This window comes from Euprymna scolopes, chromosome 33 (genome assembly GCF_053919585.1).
Source record: "Euprymna scolopes isolate OS-2025 chromosome 33, ASM5391958v1, whole genome shotgun sequence".
NCBI lineage: Eukaryota > Metazoa > Mollusca > Cephalopoda > Sepiida > Sepiolidae > Euprymna > Euprymna scolopes.
Genome location: NC_136514.1, coordinates 79736492 through 79755376, shown reverse-complemented (window position 1 = coordinate 79755376; position 18885 = coordinate 79736492). Strand labels below are relative to the sequence as shown.

Sequence of the window (18885 nt, the reverse complement as noted above, 5' to 3'; positions counted from 1 at the left end):
TACGATTAGTCTCTTCGTAACTGTGCAATGCCACTTTAAATTCACTGAAATTTATGGGTTTGTCTTTCTGAGTTATAACAGTTGTAAATGGTTTAAAATCGGCTGGAAGTCCCTTGAGGATCATTAATATCAACAAGCTCTCGCTTATTATGTCACCTGAGAGTTTTAAGGCATTGGCGGTTGTTTCTACCCTTATAACGTAGTCAGTAATAGTTTCATCCTCGTTACGTTTCAGAGACGTTAATTCTGTATATAGTGATATAATTTTTGGTTTCCCTTTTGATAAATGTTCTCTTAATATGTTCAATGCTTTCCGTCCGTCATCCAATGCGTCTCTTATAATCAGACAGACTCCTATCGTCTAAGCATTGAATCAGTTCTGCAAAAAGTTGCGTTCTTTTCGAGAAATTCGGGGTCGTTAGGATTCTCTGTTGGAGATTGTATCACTTTGTGTAGTTTTCAAATCCTTAGATATCCCAGAAATTTTACCTGCCACAATTCGAATTAAGATTCCGAGCCGTCAAAAAAAAGACGATGGCTGGGCCCATAACCTGTGAAGTTTTGAGACATTATGTTGAACAAAGATGGCGGCGTAGTTCAGATCAGTAATTGGCAGTAACCAAGATGGCAGCCAAGAATCAAATGCAGTCCGTGGCATAGTTAACAGCAAACTGATTGAATCCAAGATTCGACAATTTTTATAATAATTTTGAAAGGTTTTCATTGGTTGTTTAGCACAGCAAGTGGTTATAAAAATGATTGGCAAATCCATTCGTCACATACCCCCATTAGGAGTCAAAAACATTTTACATATATATTTTTTTAAAATTAAAAAAAATTTTTTTAATATATATCTACATCCTTCCTTTCTTAAGCCAGCTTATAGTTTATATTTTGTATAATGCTGTTCTTTCTCCTCTTGTGGTGAAAAGCATTTAACTTCGAAATGCTATGGCCTAAATAGTTTTTTTTCTCCATTTTTATGTTCTTTACTAATCTGATGATATAATAGTTATAACTTTTATTCCTCGTCTCTTATTTAATATATAGTGAATTGCTCCTCTTTAACGTGTTAAGTAATTTTAACTTGATAAGTTTGCTTTGTTATTCATATATTTTTTGCTGTGTTAAAAGATATTCTTTGTTAACTTCATTTAATATATATTTTTTTCCTTCTTTAGTTATGGAGAAGAAATTTAAGGAGAACCCTTCATCTGAAGAAGGAAGCATGACTCCGATTGAGAAAGATACCCAAACACAAATCGAACGCACAAAGAAATACAAAGAAAATCTGCTCGTCGATTTGCAGAAATCCATGGCAAATTTGCAGATTAGCAACGAAGAATTAGGGAAACTGACATCTGACAGAGAAAACATTCGTGACAACAATTCTGTTAAACTCGAGAAACTGCGGTGAGTCTAATCATTATCCGTTCATTTCCAGAATTTTTTTTGTCTCAGACACATCACAAAATTGCCTCGGACACTGTTGACAAGAAATACATTGCAAAATTTATCTCATTTCAATATTGAAAAATCTTAATGCCTTTTAGAAATGAAAAAATATTGCATAGTTATTAAATAACTAGCTGCATTTACCCGGCCTTGCCCAGTCAAAACATATTGCTGGACGAAGGGATTAGTCACATACTGTTCAAGATACATTGAATATCCTAACTTGTTTCAAAAAGTGACCACATTTGATTTAGGGAAGCATAAAACCTATCCATCTTGGTCTATGAAAACGAAATGCGAAATAACTCTCATAGTTTAAATAAGTTTACTTCCGGTTTAAAACGCGACTGTTAAATTAATCAACTTTAAATAATATTTCTAAATTGAACAATCAAAACAATTCTATTACAAAAAGTCTATTATATTATAAAACTCAAATAGTCTTGCTTGGGCTTTGAAATCGTCTATTTGGTTAACAGCTTCCTGTTTGAAAAATTCTGCGCATAAGTAAAAAAAAAAAAAAAAAAAAAAGCCATGAAAGTTTTCTTTTTTTTATAATTGACAATTGTTTCACATTTAAAATATGTAAATAAAAACAAAACTGTAAATCCCTTTCGCTTTTTTTTTTTTTTTTTTTTTTTAACAATGGCAGTTTAGAAATTTTGTTTGTATTTTTCATTGCAAGTTAGAATCATTTTCAAACAAAGTAAATATGTTTACAATTTAAAGTCTTTTATATATTCTGTAATTGACCGGTTAAAGGCATTAAAATTACTCGGATCAGCTTGCCCAGTTGTTGAAACTGTTAATAAAACTATCAGCACATAACATTTTTTTTTTTTTTTTTTTATATAAATGGAATATAACAAAATTGTACAATAAGTAACTGTTACCAAAGGCAGTAAAAGTGACATAACTGATTGGTTAAGAAAAAACAAAGAAATTAAAACCATTTAACCAGTAAATCCTATTTCTCACTGTAACTGTAACCAAATGCAATAAGTTATTTTTCTTTACATATTTGCTTTAGTTTTTTATGATTTAAACTACTTTTAAATCTTTTTTTATTGCATTAGATTCTGTAGTTGGCAGTTTAAAGACATTAAAATTACTTACAAATGTTCATTATTACTTTGAAGATAAGATGACTCGTGCTGAACGTGAACCTCAAGTCTTTTTAGCCTGTTAAAAACGATCAAAAGTTATAGCCGTTGACTTATAATAAGCGATTTATGCCATACTGACTTTTGTTAAGAGTCCCACTTCTTTGTTTACAAAGCCATTCAGCGGAAGTGATGTCAGAAAAATTTTAAGGTACGGATGATCAACACTATATAATGTAGCATCTGTTGACAGTGTAATTCCTTATGTTAGTATTGGCCATTGTTGTATGTGCAAGTGTGCATATTTTTGGCATAATTAATATACTCACTATTCCATAGCTAGCTATAACATATACTGACCCAATGGGTCATCCAGTAATTAATAACCTGGAGCTAATTATTAAAATATACAAATGAAGTTACTCATTGAATGTAGATTTCTTTTGAATAAATAGTATATATGGAAATTATGTTGGAATAAAAATGCATCTAAGTCTGTTTTCAGTATGAACAAGTGAAGCTTGCATGGTCCCCTGTGAGTGCACAGTGAACGAGGCATAAAAAAAAAAATTACTAATTTCAGTATTTGCTCCCCCCCCCACCTCATTTAGCCCCAAAAGTCCCCAGGGAACGTCAAACCCTAGTGAAATTGATCGAATGGTACAGTTTTAGGCCTTAACATATGTAAATTTAAGTTCTGCGCCATGCAAAAAAGGAATGACTAAGTCCATCATTTGCCCCCCCCCTCCCCATTTAGCCCCAAAAGTCCCGAAGGCCTTATCATATTTAAATTTGAGTTCAGCACCATACAATACTGCTAAATAGACATACACAGAAAATTTTGGACAAATATGGTAAAATAGTCCTAAAAGAGCCCCTGGGACACACCCAAGAGTTATCGCAAAGTATAGACAAAATCATATAGAAATCGGTTAGTTACAACTTTTCAGAAAGTTTTATAAAAATCCAAGGCATCAAATTTTTTGAATAAGCACAAAAGTGTCAATTTTAGCCATTTTTAACCCGAAAGTCACCCCAAGGTGGGGGGTGAGGGGGGGGCAACAGTAGTTTTTCTGGAAAATCCATTCTGTTACTTTTTTACTTATGCCATTTTTAATGTTTGCGCAAAAATTCCAATTATTGAGAAAAGTGCAGACAAACAAACGGGCAATGGTGAATTTGTGAATTTTGTCGGGGGACCAAAATGAATTTGTGAAAGCGTGTACCTTTTGTACATATTAATTGTGAACAAACAGACAGGAATACAACCTTAAGTAACACGCATGAAATGATCCGGAGTTGTGAGATCCTTTATCATGTTCTACGAACTGAGCTATTTACATTTTCATATTTGGATTATTCTAACTCCTCTTGAGTGTTATTTTCACGTTTTAATCGATGTAACTGCCAACCTTTTTCAGGTATATCGTGTCAAACTCTATAATCTTTCTATCGAACTCTGCGGACAATTCTAGTATGAATTTTGGGAACCTTTAATCTATTGTTGTTTTTAGATGTACAATCTTACTACTTTTCACTGTAGATTAGTACTTATTACTAAAGATTATTACTATATATGTATATATATATATATATATAGTGATGGGATGATTCCAATATTTTTTCCGATTCCGATACAATTATTAATTCCGATTCTTTATAAATATTTAACTATAGTTATTTTTCCTGATTACCGTAAAAACACACATAAAATCTGCAGATATTTTCTCAAACGTAAAAACACACTTGTGGGGGTGGAAGATCTATAGTTTTAAAATCAATAAATATTTATTATTTTATCATTACTACCAGCAACGAAAGATTTTGCTTTAAACAAAATAAAATAAAAAGACAAAAGAATCGTTTTTGTCATTGGAAAATCGACAAATTTTTTTCCGATTCCAATATCTCCAAAAGCTCTGATTTTTTTCCAATTTTCGATTTCAATTAATCGTCCCAACATTAATATATAAATTACTTCATTATCAATTGTTCCCATATTGTATTAAATTCTATACTAGGTCTACTTAGTAGGTGATTATCGCCCAGAAATGCTTCTTTGAATACAATGCTTCTTTGAATCGTCTTCCTCTCCACCATTCTTCTTTGTCTATAATTTCTACTTTATCCCGTAAGGATAGATGGTTTCCCTTTTCCTTTCAGATGTGATCAGCCATACCGGACGTTTCAATATCTCGAATATTATGTTTGTTGAACAGAAAGATTCCTGAGTTGGACAAGATACACCTAAAGAAGGCCAAAGGTTACATCAGCTGAAACGATGTGAAAATAACACTCAAGATGAGAACAGTAGTACGAATAATACAGATTTCTTACTGACATCCGAATCTAATTTTTTTTTTTTTATAATTATTGATTCTCAAATTGCCAAGGCCATTGCCACCCAACGCATGCGCTGCTTCTTTGAGATGTTTTTTACCATTCTTCTCTTGATAAGTTTCCTTTTCCCTTCGAATATGATTGGCCATATTCAGCGTTTCAATATCTCCACGTCTTATAGTTTTCCAATGTTTTTCTAGTCTTACATTTTCTAATGCACAGCATGTCTTGCCAAGGTTAGGATTACGGTTAGAATTGAGCACCCAACCTCCGGAAGAGTATCACTTAGAAGAACTGATTATTATATAGTACTTTATCCATTGCACCAATTCTAGTATGAATTTTTGGATCCTTAAACCTATTTTTGTTTTAGATGTGTAGTCCTAGTACTTATCACGGTATACAATACACGGTATACAATACACGGTATACAATACACGGTATACGGTGCATTTATCAACCTGCGATTTCCACAAAATTATTTCTGGTGTGCTCGGCGGATGACGGGAAGAACAGGAAACATTCGACAAGTAGTTTTCTGGATATTAAGACATTTTTTTCCAATATATTACTTAATGAATTTCAGTGGTTGTCGCCATTCTTAACATGGGGAGGTGGGTGTAACAATTTTTTATTTATTTATTTTTTTTGTAATTAGGCTCGCTCGATCGTTTCTGGTTATACCCATCATCTGCCGAACATACCTAAGTAACTTTGTGAAAATCGCGGGTCGACAAATACAGAAGCACCCTTATCACTATATATATTTTTTTTTGTTTTACTTAATTGTAAAGTCTTAGTAATCAAGGTGACTCTTTCTGAAGCTAAATTTGATTTCTATATGAAATACATGAATATATTCGGAGTGTTCAGTTATGATTCCCCTCTACCTTTCAAACGTTAAGTAGAGAAGTGAACGGCATTAATTTTCCTCTCCCCAATAAACCATGTTAACTATGTTAGAGTATATCCTTCTTTTGGTCTTGTTGGGTTTAAGGAGAATAGTTCATCTGGTCTGGTGGAATATCCAGGTAAGTGCTGTTACTTGAAGTAACATAACTATGAGAATATACCCTATTCCTTGTTTGATCCAGTGTATAATCAAGTCGAGGGGATCTTATTTGGGCTTCAAATATTATTTTAAATATGATTTATTTGTAATATTTGTCTCATGTTATGGTTTGACAAAACCTTGTACAGAGATCGAAGACACTAAAAGATGGCGTATATTTGTGTGTGCATGTCCAGTTAAGTCAAACTATAAAACAAACAACCACAATCTTAGTATAGTCTTGATCATTTTAAAAGGGAGAGAAGGCAGCGGATTAAAAATGAAAGTAAATATTCCCGGACAACACCAGGTAAACACAATTAGTGTAGGTTGTGTCCAGCTAAAAATATAGAGGCTAACAATTTAACCATTATGAATATGGCTTATCTATTATGTTTTAATTTTAATTCATTAATTTCTCAGAAATGAAGGCGACTCTTCCCGAGGCTAATACTTAGTTTCTGTATGACATACATAGATATATCCGAGTGTTCACTTAAGATTCTCCTCTACTTTTTGAACGTTGAGTAAGTGAAGAAGTGAACAGCATTAATTTTCCTCTTCCCAATTAACCATTTTAACTATGTTAGAGTATATCGTCCTTATTCGGTATCATCTGGTCTAGTGGAGTAGGGCAACCCGAGTCAATTCCATACCATGCGTTTTGCTTTGTTGAATATCAACACTTGATATAAAACAAGGTTACATACAGTTCAGTTATCATTAGGGCTATGACAAGTCATCAGCTCTAGCAAGGTTGTCTTTTTTTTCTTTTTTTACATGGTAGTCACCACTTATCAAGGCCCGGAAGCCACTTGGGGATAAGGGTTATTGCGTAGTAAACGTTAGTAATGGAGATTTGATAAAGTGTCTTAAGGGGGCGATTTATCAGGAATTTGTTTATGTGGGACTTGAAGACATCCAAGTTGTAGTCCGGGACTGAAGAGGCCTCCCTCCCTTAGGTTTAGCTTTAGAGTTTTCCTTCTCCTAGACGGATGACCTGGAAAGATCTATAGGTCTATCAGCACTGAGAGGGTCTGCCCTGTGCCTGGGTCCTAAACCAGGTATTTCTGCGACCCCCGCATGAGTAGTTAATCGGTTAATTAGTAGGTTATATATCTACTGAAAAGTTACACTCCTCAAAGTGATTAAAAAGGACATTACTATGGTTTTCATTTTCATTGTTAGTGGAAGAGGGGATGAGTAAGAATTCATGCAGTGGAGGCAACTAAATTTGCAACAAGTTGGTTTGAGAGAGAGAGGGGGGGAGTTAATGTATGGTTTAGATATAGTTTGACAGTTCCTAGCTGTTGTTTCCGACTGATAGTAGAGGAGTCTTAACTCTTTGGTAGCACTTAGTAGCTGCTCCATCAACAGTTGTATAATATTGGGATGTTTCTAGTACCATGTTGCACATGGAAAGGGACCCTGCACTCATCCCCGGTGGGTTTTCCTGAGGCCACAATCCTGAAGGTGAGGAGTCAGTTGATGGTCTACCTGTATTGTATGTCTGATATTCTGCACAACCACTTGTCCAGCACCCCTCACTCACCCTAACTTAAACTTTTAAATAAAATGAAATGACAGTTCAAGCAAAAATTACGTTTAAACCAGGCGCAAACTAAAACAAAAACAAACAACCTGTCTCTTCCCTTGAGGCTTGCATTTATGAATATCCACGAGCTTAGAACTTGGATGTTGAATCATTTCTCCTAGTAAACACCTCGGATATCTTAGCATAAGTGAAATGAACCTACACTCCTCCATTCCTTCAAACCACTTTAACATGCCTGGTTATCTCCCACTCTGTCGTAAGGACTCCGATAGACATATGCATGAACTTGGAGCCTATATTTGTAACATCCTCCCCTTGACTAGAGAAACAAAACTAGAATCAGACGACCAGGCCTTTATGTGCTTCAGACTAAACATGCAATGTAATATTAGCTACTTGTATTTCTCTACCGCTCTCCATCGACTCTGGTCTGTATCCTAATAAATAAAGTCTCTGACAGCATAGATATAGCACTCTCCCTTGATACTAGCACATAAGTACATGTATTTGGTGACTTCAATGTCCACCACAGTAACTGGCTTGGATTCTCTACTTACACAGACATAGCTAGTAGCACAACACACAGCTTCTCTATATCTCATTCCCTATCACAGACCGTTACATTTCCGACACGTTTTCCAGACCAGCAAGATCAACATGTCTCACTTCTAGATCTATTTCTGACCACAGTTCGCGATGATTGTATAACAAATGGCCACAGCCCACTCGATAGATAGATATAATGATAGAAATCGTCCTAATTTCTCAACCCAAAACTGAAGAGCCACTGCTCAAAACAACGAGGTATTACAAAAAGGCCGATTTGGAAGCCATCAGGGATCTCATCAGAGATGCCCCATTACAGCTGAACAGTGCACAAATTGAGACCACTGAATGGTTCAAAACTGCAATTGAAGCACATGTTCCCACACGGAAATTCTATAGCAAGCCCCACTCTCCCCAATGGTTTACTTTTACTTGTGCAACTGTCATTTTTTTTTAAAATCTGCAACAGTGTAGTAAATAATAGGCAGTCAACGATTCCCCCACCATCAAACAATCATGAGGTTGTTTGCACAGCAACCGAGAAGGCTAACATGCTTTCCAGTCGCTTTGCAATCATCCCTTCTCAGGTACATGGTATCATAAAAAACCTAAACACCTCAAAAGCATGTGGACCCGATCTCATCCTGGCTGTGCTATTATAAAAATGCTCCGCTGAGGTTTTTTTTTTTTTTTTTTTTTTTTTTTTACACAGTGATCACCACTTATCAAGGCCCAGAAGCCACTCAGGGATAAGGGTTATTGCATGTACAGTACGTTAGTGTGGAGATTTGATGAAGTGTTTACTTAAGGGGGCGGTTCATTAGGAATTTGTTAACGTTGGACTTGAAGACATCCAAGTTGTAGTCCGGTGGGAAGCAGGCAGACGGAACAGAGTTCCACAGGCATGCAGTTCTAAGAAAGAAGCTTTGTTCATGGAATCCACGTTTTGATTTAGGCACAGATATAGAGTGGGGGAAATTTTTCACATTGGATTCAGCTAGACTGGTGTTTTTCGTGAAAGATTGGCGAGGGGGGACCAGAGATTGGAGTTCAGATGAGCACCTGCCATGGAAATAACGATAAAACAAGGATAGGCTCGCAACGTCTCTTCTGTGGGAGAGAGGTTGCAGGGTAGAGAAAAGGGCATCCCCCACTAAGCCACAAAGTCTATTTTATACCCTGTCAAGGCAGGATAGGCTGTTTTTAGCAGCTCCTGCCCAGATATGGCAACAGTACTCCATCCTTGGACGTACTAGGCTTTTATATAGATAGAGAATTGCATCAGTAGTGAGATATCTTCTGGAGCAGTAGAAGGATCCAACCATCTTTCCAGCGACCTTGGCAACAGACTTGATGTACGTGTTCCATTTCAGATCAGGAGTAAAGGTCAAACCCAGAAGCTTGTCAAAACACGGGACCTCACCCAGACGAGAGCCATCCATCACAATTGATGCCAGATGGGGATCAGAGCGTTGATGATGTAAGGATAGGAGTTTGGTTTTGGATGCATTAAAGGTAACCAGCCACATCTTCCCCCACTGAACCACGTGCTTGAGATCAGAGGAGAGAGAATCAGAGAGAACTTTGTCATTTACATGTCATTTTCGTGTCATCAGCATAGATGTCAACGAATGATTTAAGTATGTGTTTAGGGAGGTCATTGATGTAGATCAGGGAGAAAGTTGGGTCCAGGATTGACCCCTGAGGTACTCCAGCATTTATATTTATATTAGGTTGCTCCAGCATTTATATTTATATTATAGGTTGCTCCAGTTCTCTCCAAACTTTACAGCAAATGCCTTAGCGAATCTTGCTTTCCTGACTGCTGGAAAACTGCTTCTGTGGTACCAGTTTTCAAGAATTCTGGTGAAAAAACTGACCAAATAAATTACCGCCCCATTAGCCTGCTCTCGCTTTTCCCCAAAATATTTGAGTCCATAATTAATCAAGCTCTAGTCCATCACCTTACAACTGCTAAACTTGTGACCAACAATCAATATGGATTTAGACAAGCCCGTTCCACAGCAGATATCCTAACTGTAATCTCTGAACATATATACCGTTCACAGGTGAGGGTGGAGCGGTAGCCCTCGATATATCTAAGGATTTTGATAGGGTATGACACGATGGTCTTCTAAGGAAAATTGGATCATATAGTATCACTGGAAGAATACATAATATAATTAAATCCTTCTTAAGTAAGAGAAAAATTCAGATTGTCCTTGACAGTCGTACATCTAAACAATATGATATAAATGCAGGAGTACCTCCGGGTCTATCCTGGGACCTTTATTATTCTTGATATTCATAAATGACCTCCCTGATAAAATTGTTTCTGAAATGGATATATTTGCTAATGATACCACTCTCTGTAACAGGCACGAGGGGAAAACAAATGAACACATATCTAAGGAAATGGCAGAAACATTAGAGGATGACCTCAAATCTGTAGTGGAATGGGGACAAAAATGGATGGTCACATACAATGCTGCCAAGACTAAGCTTGTTTCCTTCAATAATTACAAGAAACCTTCTCTACCACCAGTAGTAATGGCCAAGAACACATTACCTAAAAGTAGTTCCTTTAAACTCCTCGGCCTAACGTTTACAGGGAACATGAACTGGAATAGATACATTGAGAGTATTGCCAAGGCTGCTGCGAACAAGGTGGGCTCTCTCTACCATGATAGAAAACTACTTATGCCTGAAAGTATCCTATACCTCTATAAGGCCACCATTCACCCATGTATGGAGTACTGTTGTCACATTTGGGCTGGTGCATCTGCTACTTGTCTCTCGCTCCTGGACAGGGTTCAAGAGAGTTGCCAACCTGATAGTAGCAATACACACGGATGATAAAACACTTTGGATGATTGTGGATTTCAAGGGGGTTCTGCTAAAATCGGCATATTTTAAAACCAAAGCAACTTAAGCTCTCAAAATACCACCGTTTTGCTCGAAAATGAATATACTTTCAAAGAAATTAATAAATAATAATGTACATTATATATTTTAAGAGTTTTAAGCAAATAAAGTGCTAAAAATTTTAACATCATAAAAGTGTTTTCGGTAAGATTTTGTTAGGACCCCCCCCCCCCCCCCGATTTGTAAATGGTTGTACCGTGATTCTCTTAAGAATTTTGTTATGAAATTTGGAAATTAACTAGAAGAGATATCACTTTTAATAGACTCAGTTGTCCGAAATTCTTTTGACAGCTCATTGTTTTGTTGTGTTAAAAAAAATACTTCATGACGAGTTTGGAAAATTTTGAAAAAAAATTCCTTGGGACACCCACTGTTAAATAAATAAATCTTTTTACTACATTTATCCATTAAAAATAAAAATGTAACCATCTTTCTCTTGTGGTACCAAGCAATTTAAAATCATGATACCTGGAAAAAAAATCTTTCTATTTTTAAAAAGTATCTAAAAACGATCTGTAGAAGCAGCAGCAGCTACTATCGCTGATATTAATTACAAACTTTTTTTTTGTTTTTTATTCCAGAACGAATTAAAAATTAAAAAAAACTGAAAATGAATATAAAAAAAATGTTCTTATATATTTAGTTGGAGCTCATATCAGAACATAATTAGCTTAACTAGAGCCATTCAGTTATCAGAATATGTAATTAAAGCAATCCCAACCACTCCGGCGTTATTTTTGGTCAAATTTAAAAAATATAGTTGAAAAGACATAAATATGTAACGTGTGCACTTTTATTCATTACATTAGTTTTTAACGGTGAATTAAACAGTGTTTTGTTTTAAAAAAAAAACAAAAAAAAACAAATGTGAAATATGATTTTTTTTTTTTTGCTTCACCACCACCACTTCCAATATTTTTTTGTCTTTTTTTTTTTTACAATCATTTTCAGCGGATGATAATCGAATGGACACTTATCTACCCAATTATATATATATATATATATATATATATATATATATATACAAAATCAATATTTAAATATTTGTAGGAGGTGCTCAGTTTCTAGTTAAGTTCCTATTTACTTGCCTCCCCACGAGGACAGACACAAGGTCAGTTAATATGAGGAAAATCCAGCTTCCTAAAAAGGGTCAATCTGGATAGAAACAAACATAAAAATTCTCAGTCATAAAGGATTTCTCCTTCACTGAGGACAGAAAAGGCGAAATGTAGCATCAGAATACTACACTGTGATCTTGGCCCGAAGTCCAGGTAGAGAAAAGAAAAAAAAAAACGCGTCTTAAATTGGAAAGTTTAATGAAATAATTTGTCACTTGGACAATAAATGTAATCTATATATAAAAGCGAAAATGTATGTATGTATGTGTGTTCACTTTTTCTGTGTGTCTACAAAAGGCTGTTTTCAGAGAAGCGGTCGCTCGGTTCACAACTTTTAAAAACTTTTTATATCACATATCAATCGTAATATCTCACAGTTAACAACGAAGCTCGCCTGTCTATTTAATTTGCTCGATTTCGGGAAGATAAATATTCAATATTTGTCGCTTGCCGCATGTGGGTTAGTCTTTTTCCTATAACATCTTTGGGGGGGGGCATTCAGCAGTAAATGAATACTATCCTGCAGTCAAATTTGACCTCATTAACTCATTAAAACGGGTACCTGCTAAATCCAAGTAATTAAATAAATTCAAACGTGTTTTCGTTAGCATCTCGCGGTGGGGCAATCGTTAACGTCGCACGTTTTTTTTTTTTTTTTTTTTTTTTTTTTCTCACACTTTAATTTACAACTTTGCCTCAACGGTTCAGGTTCGATCCTCATACTTACTTTTTTTTTTTTTTTTACCCTCCCCCCCACACACACACACCTCCAAACACCCAGGCAACGCCGGGTACCCCTCGCTAGTTTATATATATAAAAGTGAAAATGTGTATGTATGTTTGCTTTTTGTGTATATCCAAGAAAGGCTTTTTTCCGAGAAGAGGGTGGTCAGCTCACAACTTCTTAAAAATTTTATATCACATATAAATCATATCTACGAATTAACAACAGAGATCGCCTGTCTATTTAATTTGCACGACTTTGAAAAGATAAATATTCAACATTTTTGGCTCACCACATGTGGATTAGGCTTTTTCGTATAATAAAAACGACACTAATTCTGGCAGTATTTTTCTGGTCGCGATTGCTGGAAATGTCCGAAAGCGATCAGATTTGATCAATGTGGAAATATTTTCCTTATATCTGATGATTGCTATTCAATTTGGACAATCCCCTTTTTATGGGGAGCTCCCCAAAAACATCTTGGGAAAATAAAAATAAAAAAAAGCGTTCCGGCAGTAAATAAAATACTACTCCGCAGTCAAAGTTGACCTCATTAAATCATTAAAATGTGTACCTGCCAATTCTAAATAGTTAAATAAATTCAAATGTGTTTCCGTTAGTATTTCGCGGTGGCCCAGTGGTTAACATCGCACGTTTTTTTTGTTTTTTTTTCACACTTTAATTTCCAACTTTGCCTCAATGGTTCGGGTTCGATCCTCATACTTACCTACCAAGGTACGAGTGGCAAGTTTCTTCCTCTTAAAACCTTTATTAGTCCTAACAATAACGCTAAGTCTAGGTGACAAACTCCTCACCAAGAAAGTTCCTTGGTAAGCTACATATAAGTGTCTAAAAAAAAAAAAAAATCCTTCGTTAAAGAAAAGTGCACCATTTATCACCCATAAAAAAAAACTGTCTTAAAATGCTAGAATGGTCTCGAAATGGTGAATTATTTTACCTTAAATTTATGTGAAACTAACCCTCACTCTAAATTCTAAAATTGTTTTTGTTTCGTTTCTATCAAGTCTTCAGTGTGTTCACACATAATTTTCCTTAGCTCTATCATTAACCCAAAGTCAGAGTGGCAACCTCCCCACCCTCTCATAATTGCACAAAGACCTTCTTAAAACCACACATAATCATCTTTAGAAAAAAAAGGTGCATAGGATTTATCTCCGATAGAAAAAAAAAATGGTTAACTGCCCTAAAACGCTAGAATGGCTCAAAATGGGGAATCATTTTACATTAAATGCTAAAATAATACTTTATCTTTCATTAAAGTTTTTAAGGTATTCACACGTAATTGCCTACAAAGGTAAAATCGCATATTTTGGAGAGGTGGTCAGATGGGGTGAGGGGTTAACGGATGGTATTAATCTACAATAATACCAAAGAAATATTGCAATATATTCAATTTTAAGCAGTCCTAGATTTTGATTTCAGATATTTGTACATATAATGCATTACAATTCAGCTTTGAGTTCTTTAATTTCTTTTCTTTTAATGGATACATGGCATTTTTAAGGAATTGCAGCATATTTATGTGTATTTACTGCAGATTATTTGGAAACCATTGACTTTTGGAGATTTTCAGTAGCATATTCTAATTCCTAGCATAAAAATACACCTATATCATAAATTTTATTGCTTAATCTTTTGTTTTAACAAAGATATGACATTTTTATTGAAAAAGTAGTGTAAAAAAATGTGAAAAAACGCATATGGTCTTAAAGAAAGAAAAAATATCCAAACGTGTGAAGCACAAAAATAGTCATAACTTCCTTAATTTTAATTGGATTTAAAAAATTTAAAAAGATTCTTTCTTAGCTCATCGAGCTCTTTTTATATGTGTACCAATATTGAAATATTTTAAGCTATTTCAATTTTTTCATGTGTATTGCTAATGATAGGTCCTGAACTGTCATCTAAGCTTCAGCCTCTGTCCCATCGACGAAATGTTGCATCCCTTTGCCTGTTCTACAAGTATTTTAATGGTTAATGCTCTGACGAACTACAAGCACTTGTGTCCCCTCGATCTGACAAGCAGCTAAATCCCACCCCTTCACAATAGAGATTCCTAAGTGTAAGAAAGCCTTCTACTCCAATAGTTTCTTCCCCAGAACTGCTAGACTTTGCTTTCCCAACTGTACTGACATGCAGAAGTTCAAGTGTAATGTGAACAAACATCTTGCTATTCATCTCCCTACTTAGTATCCCTGCAATTTATGTCCCCGATAGTAGCCCCTTACTGATTTTTATGTAGAGTGATGTGGTTCTTGGTCGATTGACTGTATCAGATATATACTGGAGTCAAAACAATGAAAAGAATATGCTGTTGTCATAGCCCTAGTTATCATACAACGGACCAAAAACCAATAAAATCAAACAAAAGCAGAAAATTTGACTTTAAAAAAAAAAATCATTGAGTACATATGAAAATGGAGTAATTTCATATTTTCTGTTTGATAATTATATAATGTTTGATAATTATATAATGTTTGATGATTATATAATTATGTATGATAATTATATAATTATGTTTGATAATTATATAATTATGTTTGATAATTATGGTTGATAATTATATAATGTTTGATAATTATGTATGATAATTATATAATTATGTATGATAATTATATAATTATGTATGATAATTATATAATTATGTATGATAATTATATAATTATGTTTGATAATTATATAATTATGTTTGATAATTATATAATTATGTTTGATAATTATATAATTATGTTTGATAATTATATAATTGTTTGATAATTATGTTTGATAATTATATAATGTTTGATAATTATGTTTGATAATTATATAATGTTTGATAATTATGTTTGATAATTATATAATGTTTGATAATTATGTTTGATAATTATATAATTCTGTTTGATAATTATATAATGTTTGATAATTGTTTGATAATTATGTTTGATAATTATATAATTATGTTTGATAATTATGTTTGATAATTATGTTTGATAATTATATAATTGTGTTTGATAATTATGTTTGATAATTATATAATTATGTTTGATAATTTTGTTTGATAATTATATAATTATGTTTGATAATTTTGTTTGATAATTATATAATTATGTTTGATAATTTTGTTTGATAATTATATAATTATGTTTGATAATTTTGTTTGATAATTATATAATTGTTTGATAATTATATAATTATGTTTTATAATTATGTTTGATAATTATATAATTATGTTTGCTAATTATATAATGTTTGATAATTATATAATTTTTGATAATTATAATGTTTGATGACTATATAATTATGTTTGCTAATTATATAATGTTTGCTAATTATATAATGTTTGCTAATTATATAATGTTTGATAATTATATAATGTTTGATAATTATATAATGTTTGATAATTATATAATGTTTGATAATTATATAATGTTTGATAATTATATAATGTTTGATAATTGTTTGATGATTATATAATTATGTTTGATAATTATATAATGTTTGATAATTATGTTTGATAATGTTTGATAATGTTTGATAATTATACAATGTTTGATAATTATACAATGTTTGATAATTATACAATGTTTGCTAATTATATAATGTTTGCTAATTATATAATGTTTGCTAATTATATAATGTTTGCTAATTATGTTTGTTAATTATATAATGTTTGAATGATTATGTAATGTTGAAAACATCAACAAATTAAGATAGAAATAAATCCAACAAACACCTAACAACATAGAATAAGCATAGGTATGATGAGAAAAAAGAGAGGCGCTGATTGATTGTTTAACCGTCAATTGTTTCTGACAAAAGACAAACTGCACGAGCCTTAGTTCGTAGCAGATGAGAAACTTTCAAAAATGTTTCTTCTGGCTTTTGAAGGAATCCATTCAGGATCACCAACACCTAAGTAATCATTTCTTTGTAGCTCTGTGATATCACCGTCTGGCTCTGAGGTGTCAGCATCTGGCTGTCCAACACATACGGAAATGTCCGAAAGCAATCCTCATACCAATATTTTGAGACTTTCTTCCTGTCCTTCTTTTGCTGTTTCCTCTTCATCTTTTTGAAGTTGCTGCAGACATTCAGTTGAGGTTATGCTCTCTCCATACTTCCTTTCGATGGTCCTTTGTCTGTTGGCATCATTTTTTTCTTTCAGGCCTAGCCATCATGAGTGTCAACTTTCTCATGAAGAAATCCTTTATAATCTTCATTGTAGATGGCACAAACAGCACGTCTGGCTGGATGTGGGCACCAGATAGTCTAATGCAAATGGGGATGCTGGTCGATCAAACAGTTTTGCAAAGTCATACACGAGGAGTGGTATCTATGTGGGATCCCATGGAATTACTCCACACATTTTTAACCCTGTCTTGATGATGTCTGCCGAGAAGCCATTTGACTGCCATAAAGAAAGTTTTTTATTGAGTGACCTGCCCAGATTTTGCCATGCAAATCGAACGATAATAAAATATAGAATGACAAATTCACAAGTGGGAAATGCCAGGAGAGGCTAAAAAATGTAGAAGGAAAGAATGTTTGGTGCTAGTTGACAAATCGCTTTTTTAAATAAGTTTTTTTTGCTTAAAGCAACAGTACTTGTCATGTAAAAAATAGTAATATATCCAAAAATTATGAAAATTCATCGAATAGAATAACTGCTAGTATAAAAAAAAAAAACAGAAGTCCCTCGCTATGATCTTAAGGAAACTTAATAAAAAAAAAACTCTTTAAGCCATGTTATAAAGCCAGTTTTTATCCATATTTGTATAATTCTGGCCCTTTTATGTTGAGAAGCATATTTAGCTTTGAAATGCCATGGCTTAAAGAAGTTCTTTTTTTTTTTTTTAACTTAATTTTCCCTTTTTAATTGTCCTTATTGTTCTGATGATATAATAAATTTATATATAACTTTTATTCCTCATTTTTCATTTAATATTGTTTATTGCTCCTCTTAATCGTGTTGAGCTTTTCTTATCTTGATAAGTTTTGCTTTTTAAAGATTTACTCTTTGATAACCTAATTGATATATCTATTTTATAAGTTTAATTACTTATTTATCTTATTTTCTTTATATTTATTACTTATTTTATTTGTTTATTTATTCATCTATTTAATTTATTTCATTCTTTCCTTTCGATAAGATTGTTTCTTAACTTAATGCATATGTTAGGTGTAACAGTTAAGCTTCAAATTTGACACCTAAGATGCTATCCATTAACTGAAATAGAAACCACTACACTATTATTAAACGTCTTTTTTTTTTTTTTTTTTTTTTTTTTTAACAGTTTACTTGCAATTCGAATAATATGGCTTCACATCAGTGGAGGGGGGAGGGGGCGCATAAAAAGCTGTTGAGAGGTTGGCCCTGAAACAGTGTGCATTCTCTCCTGATGAACTAACATAATCAGAAAACCAACCTATAATACCCTACAATTGGAAACAGCCTACAACTAATTTACGAATGAAATAACTATAATGGGAAGCTGACAAAACTATTGTTACAGGAAAAAGGGCTATCCCTTTTCCATGGAAATAAGAATATTAGATAAGTGAAAATGAGATTAGGATAAGCCGAGACTCGAACCTTGTAAGCAAGGTTCAGAAATAGAATGTTAGAAAGGTCTATTGTTAAATTCTATTATAAATATTGTTTATATTGTAAAAAGAATTGATTCATTCTTTTACAAAACTGAATATTAAAAATGTCAGCTAAAAAGAATGTACAGTAAAATTAAAAATATATTGCTAAAAAATAGGTTAGGTTTAAAAATAGGTTAGTTGAGAATTCTTTGTTGTCAAAAGTGTGTTAGGAAAAACATGTGCGTCGCTACGTAAATTGGTCACGTTTTGGAAACCCGCTTCTGACGTCATAGCAAAACGGGATTCTCGATATAGGAGCTAGAGTTAGTCAGATCAGAGTAGTTGAGGCAGAAAAGTTGAGTCTGCTAGTCAGTCAGGGAGAGAGTTGAGTCCTTTGGAAGCGAAAGGAAGAACATTAAACTATGTAGATCACGAATTTGAATTCCTGACATCATAATCATTCGACCGGTCCAATGAAT

General features: G+C 33.5%; 1 protein-coding gene across 1 annotated transcript in view; it reads left to right on the top strand.

Annotated features, from left to right (window-relative positions):
• LOC145258319 (kinetochore protein Spc24-like) overlaps nt 1-18885 on the top strand; it is a 48476-nt gene that overhangs the window by 22027 nt on the left and 7564 nt on the right. Inside the window, exon 3 of the mRNA XM_080116400.1 lies at nt 1182-1413. Coding sequence (XP_079972526.1) covers nt 1182-1413 — 232 coding nt within the window. The remainder of the gene's footprint in view (nt 1-1181; nt 1414-18885) is intronic.